The 26,852-nt window shown below is 41.5% G+C and overlaps 1 protein-coding gene across 4 annotated transcripts in view; it reads right to left on the bottom strand.

Annotated features, from left to right (window-relative positions):
• Positions 1 to 308: 308 nt before the first annotated feature.
• The window catches only part of smarcd3b (SWI/SNF related BAF chromatin remodeling complex subunit D3b), a 66,074-nt gene continuing 39,530 nt past the window's right edge, over positions 309 to 26,852 (bottom strand). The window contains exons 4-13 of one of the 4 annotated variants that reach the window (XM_080752211.1): positions 26,252 to 26,374; positions 25,417 to 25,542; positions 20,870 to 20,965; positions 15,104 to 15,205; positions 12,143 to 12,304; positions 10,730 to 10,827; positions 8,548 to 8,713; positions 7,800 to 7,922; positions 6,507 to 6,608; positions 309 to 4,993 (exon numbers count right to left, since the gene is read on the bottom strand). In XM_080752211.1, the coding sequence (XP_080608337.1) occupies positions 4,940 to 4,993; positions 6,507 to 6,608; positions 7,800 to 7,922; positions 8,548 to 8,713; positions 10,730 to 10,827; positions 12,143 to 12,304; positions 15,104 to 15,205; positions 20,870 to 20,965; positions 25,417 to 25,542; positions 26,252 to 26,374 (1,152 nt within the window). In that variant the 3' untranslated portion in view covers positions 309 to 4,939. The remainder of the gene's footprint in view (positions 4,994 to 6,506; positions 6,609 to 7,799; positions 7,923 to 8,547; positions 8,714 to 10,729; positions 10,828 to 12,142; positions 12,305 to 15,103; positions 15,206 to 20,869; positions 20,966 to 25,416; positions 25,543 to 26,251; positions 26,375 to 26,852) is intronic. The other 3 variants (XM_080752213.1, XM_080752212.1, XM_080752214.1) reach the window with 3 other exon arrangements.

The following is a 26,852-nucleotide window of genomic DNA, read 5'->3' as shown; positions in this document are numbered from 1 at the left end:
CTAAGGGCGGGAACGACCTCACATAGGCGTGTGCACGCATCCGCCTAGGTGACAGACTGCTGGGCGAGCGCTGGCACTTTGGCATGGGATCAACTTTGAGCAAAAAATTGCACAGACCTGGTTGGTTGTTTAAGTTGGACAAAATGTGGCCATATTTTCCCAAATATGGAGATGAGATGACTGACGTCTGACATCATAGATGTCTGACGTCAGAGACCACATGAGACTGACATGATATTCCATAGATCTCAGAGATCTCCATATATGGGCATAAAAGAACAGAATAACAAAAGACAACTGAGATCTCGTGGCATTTACAAACTTTGGCAAGCGCTTCTTTATTTACATCCAGGCTGTCTCATAATTAATGTCACAGCTACAGTTTCATCATCAATGATTTTTCCCTTTTTTTATTTTGTAGAATGTAATCACCCAACAAATGTTGCTCTTTTGATATAACACATACAGTATATCTTTTTGAGGGTGATCATCCACTGACAATATTGTAAACAGAGGTTTAAAGAGCAGTGCCGGGTGCCCACTCTTTGAAAACATGCAGGGAGTTGTCAGACAAACATCTCAAACGGTATGCCAGGGTTTTTAAAAACATAAGACAATGTCAATTCTTCAGGGAGAACACACCAACATAGTAGTCCATTACATTAGTCAGATATTACTATTTTTCCATTATAGCCAAACGTATACTTTTGTTGCAAGGGATGGTGTTGCTCGTCGAAAATAGCAGATTTTCAAAGCTTAAGAACAAGAAAGCTTGTAAAATTTGCGCTTTTCAGTGAGTGACCACATCATGCAAGGAAGTACAAACGAAGACTTTTCTGTTCCCAGTATCTGAACGTGTTGGTCACAAATGAGTTGCAGGTTCTAGACTGCGCCACAAGAGGGCGCTAGTGTGCCAGTGATGCTATATAATAATAATAGGACAACAGTGGATGTGAATGAATACCCTGGCCTTACAAAAGTCAACCTGGGTCAGGTACATAGGCTGGCCTGAGGTACTACAAAATGACTGAAGCTACTCTTTGCCTTCTAAGTGAAAGAAGCTAACATAAGTTAGAATCCTGTCTAAGGCAATGGTTCTCAACCTTTTCAGGGGCTGTGACCCTATGAAACACAGTTTGTTGATTACTTTTGATGTAGTATTAAGTCTCGTTTTTCCTTTCTTTCTTTTTTTGGTATTAAAAAGGTCTTAAAAGTCCTCAAATTGTCTCTTCACTGTCATTTAGGCCCACAGGTTGAGAACCATTGGTCTAAGTAACACACACAATAAAAGAAACCACACAGCTTTTTTGAAAAAAATCACACTTAAAAGTTAGTTTGCTGGTAGGGCATATTGTTTTTTGGCAAAAAGTATCCAGAAGGCATTTCAACAAACACCATGGAAAAAAAGGTTGTGGCAACAAGTCCTGTGCTTGACTGTCACGTTGACTTCTATGCCAGCTTTACATATATTTATATATACACACGTATGTAACCGCTTCAAAAAAGTTTGAACTCATCATGTCCATGGAGCATGCATAGGTCATCGTCTAATCACTGTCGTTAAACCCATTTAGACCTGGAAAGGATCTGTGCCATTTTAGATGGGTTTTTCTGAAAACTCTTAGGATTTAAAAGGCATTTCGTTGCTGTCGGGCAGAAACCCCTTATCTCCATTTTCTAACTTTTAGTGTTTTTCTCATGAATTAACGTCCTACTTAATCATACTACAGCGTCACATGAAAGCATTGAAAGTAGCGGATCCACAAGCTCGAAACGTACCTTGAGCTTGCAGATCTGCTGCTTCCACTATTTTTGAATTTGAATCCTGAAAATACATAATTATGAGGTTTCCACCCGACGGACACGGTTTGTTGAATCGGCTTCGGGTCAATGGGTCGTTCAATGCTGAGTTAGATGATCTCATCCATGACAAATAGTCTCGACCAGAACTAATAGCACAGTGCAAAGGACCCCAAAAGGTTTCAGCCAAAAAAAGAAAGAAAAAAGGGCGCTGAATAACTTTCGTCTGACATTACAACATATACATACAAGTTGAGGCTCATTAAAAAAAAGAGAACTCCCAGTAGATTCGGAGTCAGGGAGGTTTTTTTCCCCGCCCTCTCTGGGCCACAGCATTAAGCATTCACTCTAATCCCCATGGTGCTATTCGAATGAGATGGACCTAAAATAAACCACCCCCAAACCCAAAAGTACATTAACAGAGGAACATTAACATTCCACTCCTACAGATATTTAAAACTTAGTGAGTTCCCATTCTGCACCATAGTCCACAGCTTCCCCCCCCCCCCCCTGCAAAAAAACTAAACAGTCATATGCTATACAGTTGGCCCTCTTAAGGGAAAAAAAGACATATTTACATTCACATCTCAGTTAAAAAATCATAAAACTTTCCCTTCAGCTTCTACATTACATCACGTGACGTAGAAGTTGTGACAAAACTGGCAGCGCTTCTTTTGTCCAGGCTTGGGTTAAATAGTCGACGTAACTAATATTTGTAACATCGGTTTGAGCATTTGCTGTACTTCCCAGGGAGACGAGACGATTATGCGTCCTTTCTATAAAGTGTTCCCAAACCTTTCAGGCTGTGAGTGAGACACCCCAAAAATAATCATATTTGAATTGGTGACAAGCACTTTAAATTGTGGGAGTTGACGCATTACATTTAGTTTGACTCGTTTCCACATATAAATATTGTGAAGATGGCCGAACTGCAAGCTCACAACACCATTTTCACAATGTTTGCCTCTTTCTTGAGTAATATTTCACAATTTGGCCAATGTTTGACAATTTATGATTGTATAGTTGTTGGTTACTTTTGACATAGTAATGGTCTTATTATTAGATTAGTTTTCATTTTAGAGGTATTAAAAAGATGGATCTGAAAGTCCTTAATTGGTCACTTTAGAAATGTGCAGGTACCCTGTATACACTTGGGCTGTTTACTGAAAACAATGTTCCACATCAAGCAAATCATCTGGGGACCGCGCAGGGGGTCCCGACCCCCATTTTGGGAACCATTGCTTTTGATGATAGAACAATAAACCACATAAATAAACTTCCAGCTGTTCCTCAAATTGTGCCAAACAAAATGCCAAAGGATTAGCCACAACCTCTATTTGAACCCAGGTATGGTTTTGTCCCATCGTCTTTCTCAAACGATCACAATTACTCTGTTGTTAAGCTTTGGTGACACTTTTCAATACATTAACTGACACGATATGACAACATCGGTGTTAACAGGTATTGGCTGGTAACTTCGAAAAGAAAGATCAGTCTTTCAATGTCTCGTCATGGTTTTACATATATATATATATATATATATATATATAAATATATCATTGCTGTCGGGCAGAAACCATTATATTAATCTTTCATGTCCTACTTCATCACACTACAGCGTCACAAAAGCATCCAAAGTAGCAGATCCACAAGCTCGAAAAGCGGTGCAAAAAGACGCGTTTCGAGCTTGTAGATCTGCTACTTTTGAATTTGAATCGTGAAAAGTAAGTAACAGTTTTGGACATATGAGGTTTCCACCCGACAGAGACGATATTGGCATAGTTTTTGCTGCACACGTTCTGTGTGGGTCAAGGCCTTTCACTGAAATACTACGATGAAGAGCCAAATAAGCATCCTCTCCATTAAAAACACTGTTATTGGTATATAGCAGTAGAGTGTTTTGTAAACTCTTCTAACGCTACTGACTTCACTGTCTTTTAACATTAATAGATGCTACAGTAGTTTACGATAATACTGCAATCGAGTCATACCTTAACGCTGTTTCAAGAATTACTATTAAAAAGGTAAAACTAGTGTCAAGTAGCTAATAATATAAGACTGAAACAAACGCACGTTTAGCTGCTCTCTCCTTGAACATTTCAAGTCAACTGAAATGAACAACCTCCTCCACAATGGGTTTTACAGATTAACGTGACCCCCAACCCAAATACTTCATATTATATTCTTCATACTGCTGGTGTAACAAACATTGTGAACACTAGTAACACCCCCAGACAAGCACACAATAATAACACACACTGGCACATAAAAAGAAAAATCACTCTGTCTCCCCAACGGATGGGGGGGCCCCCCCATCCCTGTGTGAACCTAGACACTTGGAATTTGGAAAAAATACCAAAACAGTGAGGGGACTGTAGGACTGTCAACACATTTACACCTGTGTATGATGGCCGTTGGGTCGTAGTCAGGGGTGAGATGCCGTGGGCTCGGTTGGGCTCGGCGAGCCCAGACTTATTTAGCTGCACGCGCGCGCCTCGCCGCCTAACGTGCAAGCACGCGCACGTCACGAATTTAGAGGGGCACCACTTCTAAAATCCATATCACACCACTGGTCGTAGTAGCCAAATCCAGTCTCTATGTGTATATTAGAAAAGATGTACTTATTGGAAAACGAGTTTGTTTAGAGGAGTAGTTCACCCCAAAAATGACTTATTTTCTATTAATTACACACCCAATGAAGCCATGAATTCATGGAGGTCTTTCTAGTTTTTGTCGCATTACTGGGCTAATCATTTGATGACCGGCTGAAAGATGCAGATCATGAAATGATTTGCTTAGAAATGCTATAAAAACTACAAAATAGCGAGGTACATGATGATTACCCTAGGGGGGTCCTAGGGATGTGTGAAGAGTGCCAGCGGGAGTTCAGTCCACCATGCTGCTAAAATACATGCGTTTTTGGGGATGACAACGTCCTCACAGTCCCACAAAAAAAAGAGAAAATGACCGCACACATGTGTAGTGGATGCGTGTGCACTGAGATTGACCCATCACGCATTATAGATACAGACGTACATACAGTCGTACACACACACACACACACACACACACACACACACACACACACTAAAGACAGCTCCCCAGACCAGGTAAGATGGGGTGGGGGTGGGGGATGTGCTTAGGTGTTTCTGACAGCTAAGGCCTGCTCAAGCTCCTGTCTCCTCTGCTGGATCTGTAGGCACAAGTGGAAAAGATTCACAATGATTAGGTTTGCACATGTAAAGGTCCAAAAAACTAGACACACTCATATAGATGTAGATCTTCTACACAGGTATTAGTTTCGCAAACCACAATTTTCTTCTTTTTTCATTTTTTATCCCACGATTTTGTAACCCATTTTTCACCCGGTGCCAATGCCTAAGCTGTAATCCTGGGTGCTACCTGCCCTTTGCCAACCTGGGGAGGGCCCCAAACTGAGCTCATGCTTCCTTCAGTACATGAGGAGTGAGCAACCCACCTCTTATCACCTGACAGGTGATACAAAAAGAATATAACATGTATATAATAAAGATATTTAAGATATATTTTGAATGGAAATGACAAACAGATGGGGTGTAGTTCCAGATTCTATCTTATCTAGCATTCAGAGATTGTGGAATAGTTGTCTGGCTATAGCCTGGAATCAGACCAATCCGCCAGTGCAAAAAACATAGCGTCACTGTCGGTCAGAAACCTCACATCTCCAAGTTACAAATGGGTATGTTTTTGGTCAATTAAAGCCCTACTTCATCATACAAAAGTGTCGCACAAAGGCAGGGAAAATAGCAGATCTACAAGCACATAACGCCTTGCTTCGCGAGGCGTTGTATGCTTGTAGACCGGCTTTTTTCACTATTTTAAATTGTTTAAAAAAAATAACAAAAAGGTTTTGGACATACAAGGTTTCCACCCGACCATAGTCTGGCTAGGCGAGACTACAAAGGTGTGTTATTGCACCCCCTGATGGAATCTAGATAATTAACATGCGAAAATATTCCTGATGCATACACGCATATGAACATACTGTATTATGTCATAGTCTCTGTCGGGTGGAACGTCCAAAGCTGTTATTTTCAGGATTCAAAAGTGGCAGATCTACAAGCTCGAGCTTGATGCTTTTGTGTGACGCCGTAGTATGATCAAGTAGGTTGCTAATTTACGAGAAAACAAAAACAAAAGTTAGAATATGAGGTAGGAGGTTTCTGCCCGACAGCAACCATTTACTGTATGTAGCATACTTGCACAGAGGAAAGGAAACGGCAGTCCAGGGGTGCCGCGAGATCATTTGATAATATTTGGGATTTATTTGGACACTTGAAGAAATATTTAGTATAATTTTAAACTTGAAGTACAAAGTTATTTTCAGTCAGTTCTAACCAAAATGGCTATTATCTCAACGTTTTCCTCTCGCAACATAATCACTAAAATATCGTCACTGTCAGGCAGAAACCTCTGTCGCACAAAACTAGTGAAAACAGCCGATCTACAAGCACACAACGCCTCGCATAGTACATTTTATAGATGATAAATACAAAAAGAAAGGTTTTATACATACAAGGTTTCCACCCGACAACGACGATATTCTATAAATTTAAGGTGCTGGGAGTGAAAATTATAATGTAGGGGTCCCTCGGATAAAAAAAAATATTTATAGGGTGCCCTGAGACAAAACAGAAATACAGGACTGAGGATGAGTGTTTCCTCACCTTGACATAGAAATAGCGACTGACGGCCTCCTGGGACCAGGGCTCATGGTAGAAGTCCGACCTCCTCTCCTCCTCAGGGTTGCCCACCACGTCCGTCATCAGCTACAGCCCCCATGACAGACACAACGCCATTAGAAACAGTGCAGCAGGGAGGGGGTAAACAATGTGAAATGGACATACAGTACAGAAAGAGCGCCTTCACACAAGTTCACAACTTTTGTCTTGGAAATATGAAGTTGCTTTCACAGGATTGTGTGCTTACACCAGCGTTAAACCTTTTTTTCAGTGACGAAAAACTAAATAGAAATTAAATAAAAACTAAGGACAAATATATTGACAATTTCGTCTAGACTAGACTAAAATGTTAGGGGAAGACTGCGGACAAGAGATCCAGTAGACCTAAGACAAGTCATTTTATGTTCTGTTTACCGTATGAGATGTTTGCACCATGGATGTAAGACACGTCTGTCATGTTTACCGTATGAGATGTTTGCACCATGGATGTAAGACACGTCTGTCATGTTTACCGTATGAGATGTTTGCACCATGGATGTAAGACACGTCTGTCATGTTTACCGTATGAGATGTTTGCACCATGGATGTAAGACACGTCTGTCATGTTTACCGTATGAGATGTTTGCACCATGGATGTAAGACACGTCTGTCATGTTTACCGTATGAGATGTTTGCACCATGGATGTAAGACACGTCTGTCATGTTTACCGTATGAGATGTTTGCACCATGGATGTAAGACACGTCTGTCATGGATGTAAGAAACATCTGTCAACTTAAAGGGATATTTCACTTTCAAAAAAACCTTTGGTCATTTTTCGTCTAATCAGGCTTTTATGAACACCCTGAACAGTTTTTAATTTGCTTCATTCAATATTTCGATATTTGATGTAAATGTTATGTCAATCTCATGTGGTCTATGATGTCAGACATAATATGATGTCAGCCATCTCTATATTTGGGAAAAGTTCAATTTTTAATTAAAGTCAATGGAGAAAATGTATTCACAAATAAATGTAGGCTATATAAATTAAACTATATAACGTATCTCTTAGCCCAAATAGCACGTATGCGTGTCCCGATGAAGCTGGTCGATTTGACATTATGGCCCAAGTGCATGCCACCAAAAAGAAACTGGGAGGAGCAGCGCAGCAAAAAAAAAGGTTGACTTAGTTTGGAGACGATGGAAGATGGAATATAGTCGGACAAGTACTATAGTGTGGTTGCCCTACAGGGGCAACTAACACAATGTAGGAAACAAAAACACCTTCAGGTCTAACCTTCAGGTCTCTGCTCTGGGACTTGAGCCAGTCCTGGATGTAGCCCTTTGGATCCCTGGAGAAACTGAGCATGAAGTCCCTCTGGATCTTGAGCTGGTTGATGGACTCGATGGTCTCATGAATCTGAAAGTAGACCAGCGGTCATATGAACCATGATGGAACCATATGCAATATGCTGTCAGCTTAACACAGGCCCACTCTCCATGCTACTCCTACCACCTATGGGCATAGAAGTCACAGGAAAAAAGGTAGATCTACAAACCCTACACGTGTGGCCCTTAAAGCAACACTACGTAACTTTTTTAAATTAATAAAAAATAGCAGATATACAAGCTCTGCTATTTTTGGAAAAATCTTGAAAGTTTGTGCAGATCTTGGAATATATTGACCCGATTCTACAAAATGTCCTTTTTGAACGTTTCTATGATCAGTGTTTCTCATGTCAAGGACTCCCAAAATGATATGTATTTGGCCGTGGACCCCCATCTCAAAATATGTTGTTCCAGGGACCCCGTCCCCGAGCAGCAGAGAATTCTGTTACAAAGGTTTGCATTGAAAAATATACATTCAAAGATTTGCAAAAAATCAAAAATAGCAGATCTACAAGCTCGCAGCGCGGCACTCGGTGCCGCGCTGTGAGCTTGTAGGTCTGCTATTTTTCAATATCTAAAGCATAAAATAATTGTTAAATCGTTTCAAGTCTAACGTGACTATCCTGTGAATGTGATGCAGTGCTGGGGTTCCACACCACATTGTCGGCGAGTCTGCGACCGGTCACCTTGTTGTCCAGGGTGGCGATCTCCTGCTGGTTGGCGGTGGAGAGCAGGAAGCTGCTCATCTGGCCCTTCAGGGGGTCCTCCACCTCCACGTCGATGTCATAGCAGGCCGTCTTCTTCTGGTCCAGGGGGTCCACGCTGGCAGCCAGGAAGTAAGTAAGTGAATACATTTTATTAATATTATAGAACACTGGTTCTCAAACTTATTTGGCTGCAGTAACCCCTTATATACTGATTTCTGAAGCCGAGTACCCCCTTCCCCTGACTACAGCATTTTGCTTATAAAATTGACATCAAAAGTCCAGTTCCAATGCCAATATGTTCAAAATAAAACGGCATAATGGCAAATAAACATTGCTTTCTATTCAATAACAGTTGTACTAATCGAGGTATTGATATAATTTGGTTTACCAATTTACAAATGAGCAGGTTCACACAAAGTCTGTCAATGTTTTATCATTGACCATAACACTAAAATACATATTCCCATTTTCTAGTTTTTTCTCACGTACCCCCTGCAGTACCCCCACGTACACAGTTTACAGTTTAGGCATTTAGCAGACGCTTTTAATCCAAAGCGACTTACAATAAGCAGTTAAAACATCACAATAATAAACAAGATAATATGTCAGTACATCAACAGCAATATAACAAATGCAAATGAATATCTATCTAGAAAACAGCTAAGGGTTTAGGTGGAGTCTGAAAAGTTGAGTCTTCAGTCCACGGCGAAAGCTAGCGAGTGAGTCCGTTGTTCTAAGTGCGACAGGGAGTTTATTCCACAACTTTGGGGCCAGGAGGGCAAACGTCTCGGACGAGTGGATTTTTGCCCTGGGGTTTTTAGCGAGGGTTCTGTCAGCATCCCTGTGTTGGCTGATCTAAGTGAACGGGTGGGGTTGTAGGGGTTGATCAGGTTTTGGAGGTATGGAGGAGCCATACCTTTGGCTGCTTTGAAGGTCAGCATCAGTGTTTTGTATTCAGTGCGGGCCGCAACCGGGAGCCAGTGGAGGGAGCGGAGAAGGGGAGAGACATGCGAGAACTTAGGCTGGTTGAAGACCAGTCGTGCCGCGGCATTTTGGATCAGTTGGAGAGGTTTAATGCACATGCACAGGGGTACACATATCCCCATTTGAGAAACATAGTACACTGTTTAAATGTTATGGGTCCCTTCATTTTCTGTTTCCTACTTTTGTTTTTAATTATTATTTCATAACATTAAAAAAAGAAAACATTCCCAAAAAAGCTAATTTAGATAGAAATATGTAATGATTTTTCTAAGTAATAAAATCAAAATCTAAGAAATTCTATAAAGAAGAAAACAAATGTTTAAGAAGTAGTGAAAATAGCCGGTCTACAAGTTCACAACGTGTCCCGGTGCTTGTAAATCTGCCATTTTCACTAGTTTGGGTCGTGGGCAAATATCCGATTGCTCTTTTAGGTCTAAAAAGTTTGGGAACCACTGGTATAGCACATTTCACAGAGAGATCACACAAAGACATACAGCTAAAAAACACAACAGGGTTATTAAAGGAGAAGAAGGCAGTACAATTCATCTCAACGACACAAGCATGGAAAATAAAACCATGTACCATCAACTGTTTAAATAGTAGCGTTTTAAATAAAACCATGTACCATCAACTGTTTAAATAGTAGCGTTTTAAACAATGTCCACAGAGGCAGCAGCTCTCAAGACATTGGAAATACTCTGGTAAAGTAAAAGTACCTCAAAATTGTACTTAAGTGTAGTACTTGAGTAAATGTACTTAGTTACTTTCCACCACTGCTAAGTAGGCCATCCTGCCACCCGGGTATCAATTTGGCGGGAAATGTCATCATGTAACAGATTGGGTCAAGGCAGAAAAACCAACGACAACAATGTTGAGTGATATTGGATTTTTAGGGAGAAAAATGTCTTATTTGAGGTGGGCAGACACGGAGACGGCTAGTAAATCTGAACATGTCAGAATTTGTCTCTGTGACTTTGGTGCAGGGACATGCGGTATTGACAACCAACATAAGAGTGATATGAAATGCCTAGCGGGCGGCATCTCACAATCAATACGAGGGGGGTGGGGGGTGGCAGCACCAGACAATCAGTAAACAACACCTTATCACTCAACCTTCAATTGTCTTCTGTGAGACAATGTGCGCTACCTGATGATATGGTTGATGACGATGGGGTCGGGGGGCAGAAGGAGGTTGGTGAGGCGTTGAGGGATCTCAGAGAACTTCAGCCGAGGACAGTCAAAGATCTGCGGAAAAGAAAACAAAAAAGGCATAAATGTGAGTGCACAGAAAAAGTCATCAAGGATCATAGGTAAACCAAGAACCTCTCAACAGTCTAAACAGTATAATATAAAAGAGGTCTACAAATGAACATGGCATCTGTCTGCATGCTATCTAAATGACATTTTAACCTTTGCATAAGCCTGCAAGGTCGTCAAGGCTAAGGCAAGTGCTACGGCAAGTACGGGCTAAGGTGGAGTCTTAAGAGGTGAGTCTTCAGATTACGCCGGTGAACACATAACTGGAAGTGTGGGAATAGAGCCAGCCCAGCCAATTATTATTTGGGACATGGTCTAAAACCTTTTCTGAGGTATTGATCCAATAAAGTCGCAATGCGTCAAAAATCAGTTTGTGTGACAAACTCTAAATGAGGCTTTAGATGCGCGATGCTCTGTATATCTCTGCTGTCCGGCAGAAACCAACTATGTCCAAATATTAACTTTTCAGGTAATGAAAAATAATAATAATACGTGGTTTTAGAGACACACAACACTGCCTCATCAAAGTTGGTATGATGACTTTATACATTGTCAGATCCTTGAATGTGTGTCCTTATATTATCACCACTTTACCCAAATACAGCTCAAGAAAAGTTGGAGGTAGGTGGTTTGTACGACAGTTTGAGGATCTAATGGAGTTAGGAGGTTTAGTCAGAAGTGCTTTTAAATACTTTTCATTGGTTCAATATTTGTAAAACAGATGTAAAGGGTGTCAACAGCACTTATTTATAAATAAAGAAATATAGAAATTTAAGACGATATAGTAGGAATTTTGTAATTTTAGGGGCAAGGCCACTTGGCCTTTGGTGTTGTTTGAGGTCACAAAGGTCACAAATGCCAGGGCAGGAAGGCCATCAAATAAAACACGATTTTAGTCCATTGAAAGAATTTGTTGAATTTAAGGGTTGGGGATGATAACCTAATCTGCAGTGAAAATGATGGTATTTACAATCTGATCCATGCTCAGCCCTGCACCAATCAAAGTCACTGGATTGGCTTAAAGATGGGGACTCGGTGCACTCGGGGGAGTTAAGATTTCAGAATCTCAACAAAAGACACTGGTGTCTTCGTGAAAAGAAAGAGACACCGGCGTCTACTGTCTACATATTGACAAAAAAGAGAGAAAAAGTGGTACAGTCAGCTGGGTCATTAAGGCCACTGTTTGAGCCATTGGTTTGAGGGGCACAAGGCCAAACTGAGGGGCAACGACGGCCATAGCCTTCATGGCCTCCAAGAAATTCCTACCCTGCATAGTAGGCAGTGTGCTGTTGTTGCTCCATACCTGCTGGAAGTACTTGTCACAGTTGATGTACTCCTTGTCGTGGGAGTCCTGCAGCTTGTTGGTCTTGACGTACTGCCAGAGGGCCTGGATGATGCAGGAGCGCGTCTGGGTGTGGATGCCCAACAGGCGAGCCAGCCGCGGGTCCAGCTTGAACTGGGGCGGCTGTGGGATTCAGCAGAAATTATTAAAATGACCATAAGATGCTTTATGATCTCTGCAACCTAGGAACTGGTCTCATGGCTGCATGTCAGATGCCGCCAGATAGTAAAATGACGTACGATAGTTTATGTTTTGTTTTTATGGTGATGGCTAAAACGAAATCAAAATTGTCTGTCTAAATCAGTGGTTCTCAACCTGTGGGTCAGGACCCCCAGCGGGGGTCCCCAAAATATTTTGGGGGGGTCCCCAGATGATTAACTTAATGTGCAACATTGTTTTCTCACTCAACAGTAAACAAACCAACATAAAGTTTAAAGCTATACTATGTAACTTTTTTAATAAAACAAATCTTAAAATTGTCCTAATTATTAAATCTCTAAAGTTTTAGAACACCCACTCTGTTCATTTCAGCTCCCAAAGCCTTTTCTTTATATGTGTTCTACTGAGCCCTGGTGGCCGTGACCGGGGCTGTTTTTCCCGGCAAAATTACGTCATATGCATCATTCTGTACACGTGTCTCCCTACCGGCCAATCAAAGCCCAGATCATACACTGCCGAGCTCTTCAGGAAATACACTGCAGTGTTTACAATGGGCTAGGAGTCTAGCATGTATCTCCCCAACCGAGGCTCGTAGAGGGACACGAAAGACCTCTATGGATAGGTCTCGGCGAGGCGAGGCGGACGCGGTGGTCTGAAGGCCCGGTCCGCGGCGAAAAACGGCCGCGGATTTGCTATAACGCTACTGACCACTAGTTGAGCAACTTACACAGTATAGTTTTAAGTGTATAGAGGGTATATGCACATTTCTAAAGTGTCAATTTTTAGGACTTTTTTTAATAGCTCTAAAATGACAAATTAAACATTGGCCAAATTGTCAAGTATTAGAGGCAGAAATTGTGTTCACGCAAGGAGCATGTTGATCTGCTATTTTCACAATAGAACTGTGTCATATAAGGGGACACGGTGGCGCAGTGGTTAGCGCTTCGCCTCACAGCTAGAAGGTCCTGGGTTCGATTCCTGGCGGGGGACGCTGTGGGCGCTGGCGGCGTGTTCCTCCTCCGCGTCATCAGCGCCCACACCCTAGGTGGGGTTGGCGATAGGGCCTTTCTGTGTGGAGTTTGCATGTTCTCCCCGTGTCTCCTAGGGTTGATACCCTCACAAAAACATGCACGTAATCCTGGTCTCAATAATGCCTCCCCCTGGCCAGCCGGGGCGCCTGATGGAGGGGAAAGGAACTGGTTGGAATAACGTGTTCCTTCCACGCGCTATATCCAAACCAGGGAAATCTCCACTGTCAGGTGAAAAGAAGCAACTTGGACTCCTCATGCATAGAAGGAAGCATGAGGTCAGTCCGTTGTCTCCCCAGGCGTGGCAGAGGGAGAGCAGAGCCCAGGATTACATAGGCAACTAGAAGCAGTGCTCTTCCGAGCACAGGTCTCCACCAGGCCGTGCGTTCTGGTGGTGCTACTGTATAATAGGCCAATGTAAAAAGGGTGGCATTATGTTCTTCACCTTAGATCTTTCATGGCAATCGGACGCTGCATGCATGATTTGAAGCATTGTGTTCCAAAAATGTGTTTTGCTAAAGTCTACCTGCTGGTGGCGTTATAACAGGCCAATGTGAAAAAGGTAGAATTTGTTCCTTGGCCTAGTGGGAATATGTGTGGCAAATTCCACGGTAATCGCAAGCTGCGTTGATGATTTGAGGCATTTTGTTCAAAAACGGAGCAATCCTGCAAACTTTGGAAGCTAATATTAGCCAATCAGGATGGAATATGTAATTTCAAACGGATCGGACTTGATCACATGACTATAGAGATACTGTGTACCGATTTGCGTGATTTTTGGATAAAATCTCAAGGAGTAATATCCAAAAATGTGTTTTACATAAGTCGGCCCAAAGGTGGCGCTATAAAAGGCTGATGTGAAAAATGCAGGGCAAAGGTTTATCCTTAGCCTCTAGGGAGTGCGCTTACAAAGTTTGAAACTTATCCGTGAAGTTATAGGTAAAACCACAAATCGGCCTGTTATAGCGCCACCATGAGGCTGATTTAAAAACATTTAAGTGGCATTTCTTCCTCGGCCTAGTGGGAACGTGTGTGTGCGCGATTTCATGATAATTGCACTTTGCGTTTGTGATTTGAGGCATTTTGTTCATAACGGCTCAATCCTACAAACTTTGGAAGCCAATCTTAGCCAATCAGGATGGAATATGCAAAATCGGACAGATCCGTGTCGATCACATGACTGTCGAGATACTGCCTACCGATTTGTAGGATTTTTGGACAAAATCTGTAAGAGTAGTGCACAGAAATGTGTTTTGGGAACATCGGCCACTAGGTGGCGCTAGAAAAGAGCCATTTGAAAAATTTAGGGCAGAGGTTCTAGATTGGCATCTAGGGAATGTGTGTGCTCACTTTGGCAGCGACCGGGCCAACGGCGACTGAGATTAGGTGCACACAAACTGCGAGGACACACGCACGGACGCACGGACGGACGCACGGACGGACGCACGGATGGACGGACGGACGGAGGGGAAAACATACTCTCCCCCATGCCTTCGGCTGGTGGAGACAATTAGCACTGGGTGAAAAAATGGGTTACAAAATTGTGGGATAAAAATTAAAAGTAAAAAAAAAAAAAAAGAACTGTGTCATACAAAATGTAATGCCTCAACTCTTGGTGCTCGTCAGGGTAAGGGGGGGGGGGTCCCCCATAAAATATGATTATTTTGGAAGTCGCGGCCTGAAAAGGTTGAGAACGACTGGTGTAAATGAACAGTGGTGTGTTTGGCGCCCTCACCTGGTAGTCTAGCATCAGCAGCAGGGTGCAGCGCACACTGACGTCTCCGGGCCTCTTCACCTGGAAGCCGTCCGTCTCCTGGGTGGTGGGGGTGCGGTGCCACTGATCATGCAACACACACACGCACACGCACACGCACACGCACACACACACACACACACACACACACACACACACACACACACACACACACACACACACACACAAACACACAAGTTATTGTATTTTAGAACAGGGGTCTTCAACAGAGAACTCAGAGTTACTACAGGGGGGCCTCCACATCTTTATAATAATTAAAACATTTTGGAAAGAGGTAAAGTCCCTTAACAGGGCAAAAGCAGCTCTCCCATGTAATATAGAGGGGGTAACAGATCCAGTTGGCATCGCTGACCTCTGGAGATGGCATTATGAAACGCTGTTTAATAGCGTTAAAGGTGAGCCTTTCCATGTAGGCATAATTGAGGAAGAAAACACTGTTTTTAATATACATGAGGTTTTTAATGTCATAGAGCAACTTGCTGACAGAAAAGCCAGTGGTCTGGATAAGATCACAGCTGAACACTTAAAGTTAGCTGGCCCCAGATTGGCAGTGCTGCTGTCTCTCTGTTTCTCAGGGATGTTGACTCATGGTACTTTACCTGACTCCATGCTGAGTGTAGTTCTGGTCCCTGTAATAAAAGACAAGGCTGGGAAAGTAGGAAGTAAAGACAACTAAAGACCCATAGCTTTAGCTGTCCAAGGTTTTGGAAAAACTACTCCTGGACAGATTAAGTGTATACATAACTACCACTGACAATCAGTTTGGCTTTAAGCCTAAGCATAGTACAGACTTATGCATTTATGCACTGAAAGAAGCTGTGGAGACCTATTAGAAGGCAGGGCTCTACAATGCTTGTTGGATTTATTGATGCGTCCAGAGCTTTTGATTGTATACATCATTATAAGCTTTTTAATAAGCTCAAGCTTAGGGGTGTACCTAGCAGCTTAATACATATTTCAGTTTATTGGCATTCTAACCAGAAAATGCAAGTAAAATGGGGAAGCACCTTATCCACCCCCTTTCTGGTGGGTAATGGGGTTCGACGGGGGGGATTCTAAGCCCTGCCCTCTTTAATTTATATATGGACGACCTGTCAAAACAGCTGGGAGGGTGCAGTACAGGTTGTATGATCGGAGAAACCCTTATAAATCATTTCATGTATGCGGACGACCTGACTATACTTTCCCCTAGTAGCAGTGGGTTCCAACTGCTGCTCAATATCTGTACTAATTATGGTATCGACTTTGATATTAAGTACAATGCTAAGAAGAGCATGGTCCTGATCTGTAGAACTAAGGAGGACTTGGAAATCAAGTTTCCTGCTTTTTACCTGTCTGGTCAAACAATGTGTGTGTCGAAAAGTACAAAATATCTTGGGCACATTATTACAGACACCTTAGAGGATGATGAGGAATTGAGGATATGTCTAGACAGAGGAGAATGCTATATGTACAAGCAAATATGTTGGTTCGTAAATTTCACCATTGTACTACTGATGTTAAGGTTAACCTGTTTAGAGCTTACTGCACCCCTCTATATACAGCCCCTCTGTGGGTGAAGTATAAGAAAGAGAGCTTACGGAAGCTGCAAGTAGCCTACAATGACTGCCTTCACATTCTGTTAAAGAAACCCAGGAGCACAAGGGCCAGTGAGCTCTTTGTTACTTTGGGTCTCACCACCTTCATGGCTCTGTTGAGGAACCTGACTTATAAGTTCATGTGCAGACTGGATCGCTCCTTGAATGGATTAATTGGACTGATGACAGACCCTGGCAGTAGCTCTGTCAGGTACACGTCTACCATTAGAGGACACTGGCATGAGTGCCTCTTTAGCTCCGGAGGGGCTAGGTAAATGTACTGTACTGTTTCTCGTTTTTTATCTTGTTTGTGTAATGTATTGTTTTCTACCCTGTGGGCCTTGAGCCTGTAATAAAGTTTATATTTATGCGACAGAACCTTTTCATCTCCTTTTCTATATTAACCACTTGAACACTAGCGTCCATATTATGAGAACTTTAGCCAAAAATAGCATTGTGAGCTTGAAGATCGGCTATATGTTTCAAGCCGCATATCGGGCTTGCAGATCTGCTACTTTTGATGCTTTTGTGTTACGGAAGGGGGGAAAAACCCCCACAAAAAGTTTGAATATGGAGATAAGAGATAAAAGTAGTGTTGTGAAAATTGTAGAGCTTGACGTAGATAGGTAAATTAACAAACTGAATACTTTGGTATTTAGTTTTTTACCTTTTAACCAGATAATTAGTTATTTATGAATGGCAAACTCTATGCAAAGTAACTGAGAAGCTGCCTAGAATATTATAGCAATGATTATTATCGGAATATAGCAAAATACAAAATAAAAATAAATCACTTACACCCCCTTTAATGAAAAAATGTGTAATACTGTAGGTGAACATTAAGATAGAATAGATACAAATATAAAGAACATTCAGCAAAAATATAAGAACATTCTGCGAAAATAGCAGACCTAAAAGCTTGCAAATGCGTCGCTGAAATGACTCGGCAGAACGCGTTCCTCCAACAAATGATTAGGAATTGACTGCACCTCAAGGCAGTGAAAAATGAATCATGAAGGGAAATCGTTCAAATACCAAAGCTTGTGAAAAAACACCTTAAAATGAAACACCTTTAGAACTTCTAATTCTCAGTACTGAACTGTGAACTCCTTTTCAGTGAACTTCCAATGGGGTTTACTGAAGGGCCAGTCTAGAGTAAGCACAATTTGATTAAACCTTGAAATTCTTTTATATTTCTGTGGATTTCAAAATCTTGAAAGAAACTAATTATTTTTCCCCACGTCAATTCACAGACGCATAACTGTTTAATTTAATATTGGAACTAGTAAGACATTAACACTTAAATATACATAGATATTGTATGCAAACTATCCATGCTTCATCTGGAACTTTTATCATTGCTGTCGGGCAGACATTTGAGGTTTTTCCACCCGACAGAGACGATATCTAGCTGTGTCAATAATATCCCTTAAACCATAATCCAGGTTTTGCCCAGCAGTCAGTTGTCATTGTTTACTACTGCATACATATTACGTACATACATACATATTAAGTTATATTACATCAGCTCTAGATACTGTCCGGTTTAATGCCACTCCAGAGAAAGAGAGATTTTGTGAATTTGGTGAAATTGAAAATTAGGTGTTGTTTTTCTTTTTTAAATATGATGATATAAGAGAGGTACAGTATTTGTTAGTAAAATGTCTCCTATTTGTATTGATTTCCTTGAGTTAGATGATAACTAAACTTGTCAAGTTTGGGAGAGAAGACCCTGTATAATTCTGAGCGGTAAATTGAATGTATTATGTGAATATAAACATGGTGTTTTATAAAACCCATGAGGGTTGGGCACTTTGTGTGCAGGACTAAAACAATGAATCAATCAATGAATCAATCATATAATACAGATCAGGTCATCATAGATCAGCAAACCAGGGTCAATATCATGGTTATATTAATATCATTTAAAACCTGGTCTTAAAACTACAGCCAGTGGTGATTGCTAGCTAGGTTATAGGTAAGGTAAACAAGGTGGATGTGTTCATAGCGCTGTTATCTTGGTGAGAAGCTGGCACTCGGCCAGTCACAATGTGAAAGTAACTGTGGTGTCGTTTCATTGGCATGCTTTGCAATGCCGTGTCAGGCGGATTCATGCAGCACATAAAAAACAGACATTATTAATTGCTGTTAGCTTTGACCTGGAATAAAATCCTGTCCCAGGTAATTAGTAAAAGAACCATAGATATAAAAGTATGGATCAGGGGTCTTCAACGTTATTCAGGCTAAGGACCCCCCCTTAGCTGAGAGAGAGATGAAGGAGAGACTCCCTCACTACATAAAAAACTTGTGTTACAGATTAAACGTTTTCATAGATGTAAAAGATACAGTAGCTTCATAGACTTCAGAAGGCACTATCACCAGTGTACATTGGATTCATGTTATGTGTATTATTTCAGACATTTAAACCGTCAATACTAGTAAACTAGTAAACTTGACCGATGGCTCTTTAGTACTGTGGCTACTTTAGGGACGTTACTATACGTAAAAACTCAAAAAAAAACATAAAATATGGAGATAAGAGTTTTCTGTCCGACAGTGATGATTATCCAGTACTAGTACTAATGGTGGCCTTACACTAGCAGATAATCGGGGCATTTAACGACCCTCCCGGGTATCGGGAGGACTGCGTCTAGATCGGGCCGAATCTCGGCCAGAAATATCGTCTAGTGTGTGAGGGTTCAAAGATCCAATTTTAACCCTTGCCAAGTTGCTCGCAGGACTGTCGGAGCCACCCCGACTATTTTCAAAAATGTTTGACATTTATCTGATTTGCTACTGTATGGAACAGCACAACATGGGACCGAGAGAAAGACGCTCTCTCTCTCCCTCTCTCTCACACACACACACACACACACACACACACACACACACACACACACACACACACACACACACACACACACACACACACACACACACACACACACACACACACACACACACACAGAGAGAGAGAGTGAGAGCAGAAGCTTTCACACAGAGAGAGCAGAGGCTTTCTCCCCATGTCTTCTGTTTACCTGAATTGTTGCAAAAGGCAGAGGAAACGTTATACCGTCCGACACCAATTGCTGGTCCATTTCAGCAGTCCAACAGACTTTTAAAACATGCTCGCTTGCCATGTTTTTCAACTCGTCCCAATGTTTACTTCTGCTTACACATGTGATCATGTAAGCTGACTAGCTGAGATAACAGGTCCTTCATCTAAATAAAATCTTGTAATGTGCGGCGCCCCCGTTTATTTTAATCGTGTAGTGTGTGCCTGTTTAGATTATCTGGTAAGAGAATCTTAAATATGCAGTGCCATGATCTTTTTTTCTCCCCTAGAACATGATGATCAGGTAATATGATTATACTTGGAGAAAGATCTTTTCCAAAAAAGTGTACAGAAAGAGTTAAAAGTATGTTTTTATGTGGCCACACCCACCAGTTCATTAAGTATGCCTGGTTGTCAGGTGGGTGGTGACCCAGCTGGAGTTAGCCACACCCACAGTGTCGGGCATATGGTAAAAGGGGAGGGGGTGAGTTTATGATGTCATTAACTCAGCTTTCAGAAAGTAACCAAAAATACACAGGGAAGACAAATTTGCACATTATAACCACAGCTTGGGGTCTATTAGAGTAATGTTAACTCCATAGACACATACAAAACCGAAAAATTACAAAACTATGGCACCACCTCTTTAAACGATTATCCTGTAGTGTAGTGTGTAAGATGATACCAGATTTCAATGCCCGATAATCTGATCTACAAGCTCACAACGCCTTGCGCTGCGAGCTTTGGTGTAGAGAGGAAAAAGAGCAGACTAAGTACAGAGTGAAAGGTCAAGTTTATAAGGCTAAAGTATTTACGGTTGAAGTGGTTAAATATCTGAAAGCACAAATTGACATGAATCCAAAATACAGTGATGATTGTGCTGTCAAACGATGAAACTATATGGAATCTACGAAAAGGTTGTGGGGGTCCCTGCTTCATCTCTCTCTCAACTAAGGGGTCCTCGATCTGTTGAAGACCCCTGCTGTAGTGTGTGATGATACCAGATTTCAATGCCCCGATCATCTGCTAGTGTAAGGCCAATTTAAGTGTCTTTCTGTACACAAAGAGAAGGACAGCGTGGATGTAGGATGCTACCTCTACCAGGTGGTTGTCAGGACCGTACAGGTCTTTGTCCAGCTCTATCACCAAGCTCTTGAAGAACGAGGAGAACTTCCTCTTCTGTTTCCCAGGCTGTGGAGAGGACAGGGAGAGAGAGAGAGAGGGAGAGAGAGAGAGAGAGAGAGAGAGGAAGAGAGAAAGAAAGAGATTTATGTGTGCACACATCACGAATAGGCCTGTCACAATTATGACATAATCTAATTGCAATTATTAGAGATAATCGCAATTGCTTTGCATAATCGTTTCCATGTTGAAAAATGTTCCCCCAGGAAACCCCTCAAGGACCCCTGGGGGTCCCCAGACGCCACTTTGAGAACCACTGACATATAGTTGTACAACACACTCGTGTGCATACGACCACACATGCGTACTGTACTACTATATACGGTTCGATTCCCGATCCGGACGACCTTTGCCGCATGTCACTCCCCGTCTCTCCCCTCATTTCCTGTCAGTCTACTATCCAATAAAGGTATAAAAGCCCAAAAACAAATCTTTAAAAAAAAATGCAACAAATAAAGCTAAAGAATAGAGTTAAAGTTTAATTTCCCAGTTATGGTAGTGTTTAACAATGTGGGGGGAAAAAAGAGTATTATCACAATATTTATGGAGCAGGGGCAGCGATGGGCTGAGTGGATAAGGCACATCCTGTACCAGATAGGCCATACATGGGCAACTGGCGGCCCAGGGGCCACATGCGACCCCCACCTTCACTAAATGCGGCCCGCAGGTTAATATCAGAATGCTGATATATTATTGATTTCAGCTGTTACAATTCCAAACATGCAAACATGACCGTTTTAATTACTTCAGTCTATCTTAGTAGCTTAATGACTAGTATAGTAGTACTAAAATGTTAGTCTTTTTTTCATATCCAACATATTTGTATTTAGGTTCATAAAGTCTACATGAGTATAACTAAATGCATTTGAAATTAAATACAATTGTACATTTCAGGATTCCAATGAAAAAATAACAGAAAATTATTCATGTTTCCAATTCAAAAGAAGCAAAAATAGCAGATCTACAAGCTCAAAATGTAATTAAATACAATTGTACATTTCAGGATTCCAATGAAAAAATAACAGAAAATTATTCATGTTTCCAATTCAAAAGAAGCAAAAATAGCAGATCTACAAGCTCAAAACGTGTCGCAGTGCGACGCGTTTTGAGCTTGTAGATCTTCTATTTTTGCTTCTTTTGTATGAGATACTAGAAAGACAAAGTAGAACAATATGCATTGTGGCCCACCCCAAGTTGCCCACCCCTGACATAGGCTAATCGGGTTTGATTCCTGAGCATTCCCGACATTTGCTGCTTGTCATTCCCTGACTAATACAAATAATAACACAGGTTAAAGGGATATTTCACTTTTCAAAAACCTTTTGTCATTTTATCGTCTAATCAGGCTTTTGGGAACACCCAGGACAGTTTTTGAATTTCTTCATTCAGTTTAGATATTTGATATTCAATTCCCCCCTTCCAGGACCTTCCTATACAAACCCATTATAACTTCAAACTCCATTTTAACCATGATACATTCAATGAAAACAACTGTCCTTTTTTCTGGTGACACCCTCCGAATACGTGAGCAGGCCGTGTTTTTTCCATAACTTAATTTTTTATAATCTTTTATTGTATTTAATAATTTTCATTTCCCCAAAAGATTAATAGAAATCAATGAAAAATGGTATGAAACAAGAAACATGGGGGGAAATGAATATCAAATATCTAAATACTGAATGAAGAAATTCAAAAACTGTCCTGGGTGTTCCCAAAAGCCTGATTTTGTTACTACTATTGATATGTATCCCTCCCTACATAGGTCAAAGATACACTGAATGTCAAAATATTTTGATGTAGAGCACATCTCCATACAGCGTATTTTCCCCCTTCCCATATTCAATAAATCATCAGTTTATCAGATGACACAATAGGACAGCAAAGGGTGAAGTAGTGAATGAAAAAGTACACAGTTGTTGTTGTAGTTCCGGCCATAGCAACATTTCTCATTAAGAGACTTCAAACCTCAGGGGACCAATGAGCTCAGAGACCCAAGAGAAAAGACAAGACATTCTCAGGGTCCACTTCCTTAAGAGCTCCACCAGAAATATCTGTGGTTTCTGTGAAACCTAGAAGCCTCCACCATCCTACCGGCCTGCTGGCCTGGCGGTATAGGATGGCTTTGGGGGCTACGAGCAGGGGCGTCACAAGGGGAGGAAAAGTGGGACTGAGTTACTAGGGCCCAAGGTGGAGGGCCTCCAGCTATCGAAAAATAGCAGATCACCGCGTAGCACAGAGTGCCGCACTGCGAGCTTGTAGATCTGCTATTTTTGAAAAGTCAGGAAAATGTGTGCAAATCAAATCTTTGAATATATGTATTTTTTAAGCGAACATTTGTAACTAAAATTTTGCTTCTGGGAGGGTCGCTGGAACAAAATATTTTGAGATGGGGGTCCGTGGCCAAATACATATAATTTTGGGGGTCCTTCACATGAAACATTTTGAGCACCGCTGACACAGAAACATATTTTTTTTTCTTCAAAAAACCTTAGAAGGATTTGAAATATTCAAAGACTTTTTTTCACGATTTTTCAAAAATAGCAGATCTACAAGCTCGCAGTGCGGCACAAGCTTGTATATCTGCTATATTTCAATAGTTAAAGCACAAGCCCGCAGTGAATCCTTGTACCCAGGGCCTAGAATTTGGCGCGACACCCCTGGCTACCAGAGCAGTGAACATCAAGAGCATCGCGCTAAGGACCCCAAAATTGATAGATCTACAAGTTCACAAGCTTGTACATCTGCTATTTTTGAATAGCCAAAGCATAAAATGTGGTTCAAATGGTCCCCGTACTTTGAGAACCAATGCCTTAGAGCTCCATGCGAGAAATATTTGTGGTCTGTTGAAACCTAAACGCCTCCAACCACTACTGTGGGCTGGCCTGGCGGCAGGTTGGCTTTATGCTTATTGGCTACGAACCGGTCCGTGAATATCGAGAGCATTTGAAGTCAGTCTTTACTGTGCTAAACAAACGCTACAAGGACCAATTCGCCTTTTACCCCCCTTGCTGCACCATGTAAACCAGTGTTTCCATTACTGGGGGACCCGGGGGGGGACTCTTATAATTAATTATTTACTGTTGAGTTTTCTCACTCAACAGTAAACAAACCAACATAACGTATAAGTGTATACAGGGTATCTGTGACAAAAGTGACATGAGTTTGAAGACCTTTTTAACACCAAATTGGCCAAATTGTCAAATATTACGTAAGAAAGGGGCAAACATTGTGAAAATAGCCAAACTACAAGCACACAACGCCTTGTGAGCTTGTAGAAAGGCTATTTTCACAATGTTTATCTGTGGAACAGAGTCAAACTAAATGCAATGTCTACAATTCTGAATACTTGTCAGAGTGTGGGGTCCCCTCAGTTCAAATATCATTATTTTGCGGCCTGAAAAGTTTGGGAACCCTTGGTATAAACAACGTTACTCAACAGACGTCAGTCATTTCGTTTCATTCAGTACGGTAGTTTTCCCCCTCTCTCTGAAGTGGTCTCAACCAGAGCTGTGTGGTGGAGCTCTGCACTGCTACCAACCACACTGGACCGGTGGCCAAACACAACCCAGAGAAGCTCCAAACATCAAACGTCGGCACATTTTCTTTATACCGAGTGGAAGGATTATGACCTCAGGATACTTTTCGGATTTACCCCAATACACAGGATGTGAGGTAACTACACTTATGCTATTTAGGAGTGTTATGCCTCATTCACACTACAGATATATAGTTGAACGTTTTGCTTGCTTGGTCAATGTTATCTCAATGGAAACCAGCTTTAAAGCTTTCAAAGCTTTGTTCTGTGTATGTCCTGTATCTTTAAAGCTGGTTTCCATTGAGATAACATTGACCAAGCAAGCAAAACGTTCAACTATATATCTGTAGTGTGAATGCAGCATTAGAGTGCATTTTATATTATATTATGATTATTGTTATTATGTCCAAATCTGTTAGTTTTCTGTATTCGAATTCAAATGTAAGCAAAACTAGCAGATCTACAGTATAAGCTCGAAAGCTTGTGTTTCTGCTACTTTTGAGGTTTTGTCTGTCACTGTAGTGATCAATGGAAATGGGGCGAGCGATTGGGGGGTGACACGCTGCAAAGGTCGTCGGGATCGGGACTCGAACCCACGACACGCTTTGTTACCAGCCTTGGTGGCTTCTGAAAAACATATGTTGCTATATACTGTACATGTACTGTAGCTAAAATCTAAAATGAACCATGCAGATACTTTCTCACTTTTATTGGGCTAATCAACCTCTGCAACAACAAAAGTATGGGTGATAATGATTATAATATAATATAATGTAAAAAAGTCATCCGTTCGCCCTATTTGTCTCATGTGCCACTCATTTTCATCAAAATAAATAGCTGCAGAAGCTATTAAAGTTAACTTTTTGTTATTTCGTCGTATTATTTGTTATTTAGTATTATTATTTCATGAAAGACCACAACTCACATCGTCGAGCAGCTTCCCCTCTACGCGCAGTTCCCATGATGCAATGCTGCCGTCCGAGTCGTCCGCGTCGGGTTTGGCGGGGTTGAAGGTGTTGGAGATGTACAGCCTCAGTTTACGTTTCTGCTGCTGACACAAGCACACACACCACACACACACAATTACAATGCAATTCAAAGGAGATTCATTGGCACGACAAAAACATTCTTTTACATCAGAGGTCTTCAACGTTTTCAGGCCAAGGACCCATTCGCTGAGAGAGAGCACAACCTATTGTAGATTCCATATCGTTTCATCGTTTGACAGCAAGATCATCAGAGTGTTTTGGATTCATGTCAATTTGTGTTTTTAGACATTTAACCACTTGAACCGTCAACACGTAATAAACTCTGCTCTTTTCCCCCTCTACACCAAAGCTTTTTGCAGAAAATAGCCGATCTACAAGCTCACAACACTTCGCAGCGCGGGGCGTTGTGAGCTTGTAGATCTGCTATATTTGGCTAAAGTTCTCAGAATATGGACGCTAGAAAAAAACGTTCTATCACAAAAAGATTTGGAGGACCCCCCGGTAGTAACTCTGAGGACGCCCTAGGGGTCCCGGACTCCCCTGTTGAAGACCCTTGTTTTACATTGCCAAAGCAAGTATCAAATATGGTAAAACTATTGCTTGTACAAGCTTATAGATCTGCTATTTTCTTCTTTGTCGCTATAGTCCTTCTCAGAATAGGGATACTATAAGATTCAATTGGTTAATGTAAAAAAATAAATCCTATCAAACAAAGATTTGGCAGCCCCCCTCTAACAACCCCTGACCTGAACTACATGTGAGTCGGGATACCTTCATTGGTCTTTTCAGAGCCTCCTGGATGTCCACACGTTTTCTCATGATGGTCTGGTCCAGCTTGCGCTCAAAGGCCAGTAGGTCCATGTAGGCCTGCGACTCAGGGACCAGTTCACGGATCTGGGAGGAAGGGGGGGTGAGACAAGAAAGAAACACACTTTAGCGGCTCGCCTCCTAAAGTTGTTCCGATACCAATACCAGAATCGGAAATGTCAGTCTATGACAATCGGATACCACATAATTTATCACATGATGATGTTTCATTTACAGTCATATTTTGAATGCTTCAGCTGACGATGCACAACTTTTTTATACTCTTACTTGGTTCCATTTGTACACTTTCTGAGTTACAGACCTGTAAGGGTCCATTTGGAACCCCCTCAAGGAACCCAGATGGTCCCTGAACACAACTGTGAGAACCACAGTTCTAGATTTGTTTAAATTGCACACTGGTATAGGTACATCTCTAAAGGCTCGCATCGAACATTTTCTTTATTCAGATCTTAGCGCCGGGGTCCATCAATATACACGTGGAGTTAATGATCAAGTTCAGAAGGAGCAGTGGAGATTTTCTCATGTGTCCCTTTCTTCCTCATCA

The sequence above is a fragment of the Nannobrachium achirus genome (assembly GCF_963921795.1).
Source record: "Nannobrachium achirus genome assembly, chromosome: 21".
In the NCBI taxonomy this organism is placed as follows: domain Eukaryota; kingdom Metazoa; phylum Chordata; class Actinopteri; order Myctophiformes; family Myctophidae; genus Nannobrachium; species Nannobrachium achirus.
The sequence above is the reverse complement of the archived record's forward strand: the minus strand, read 5'-3'. Positions and strand labels throughout refer to the sequence as shown.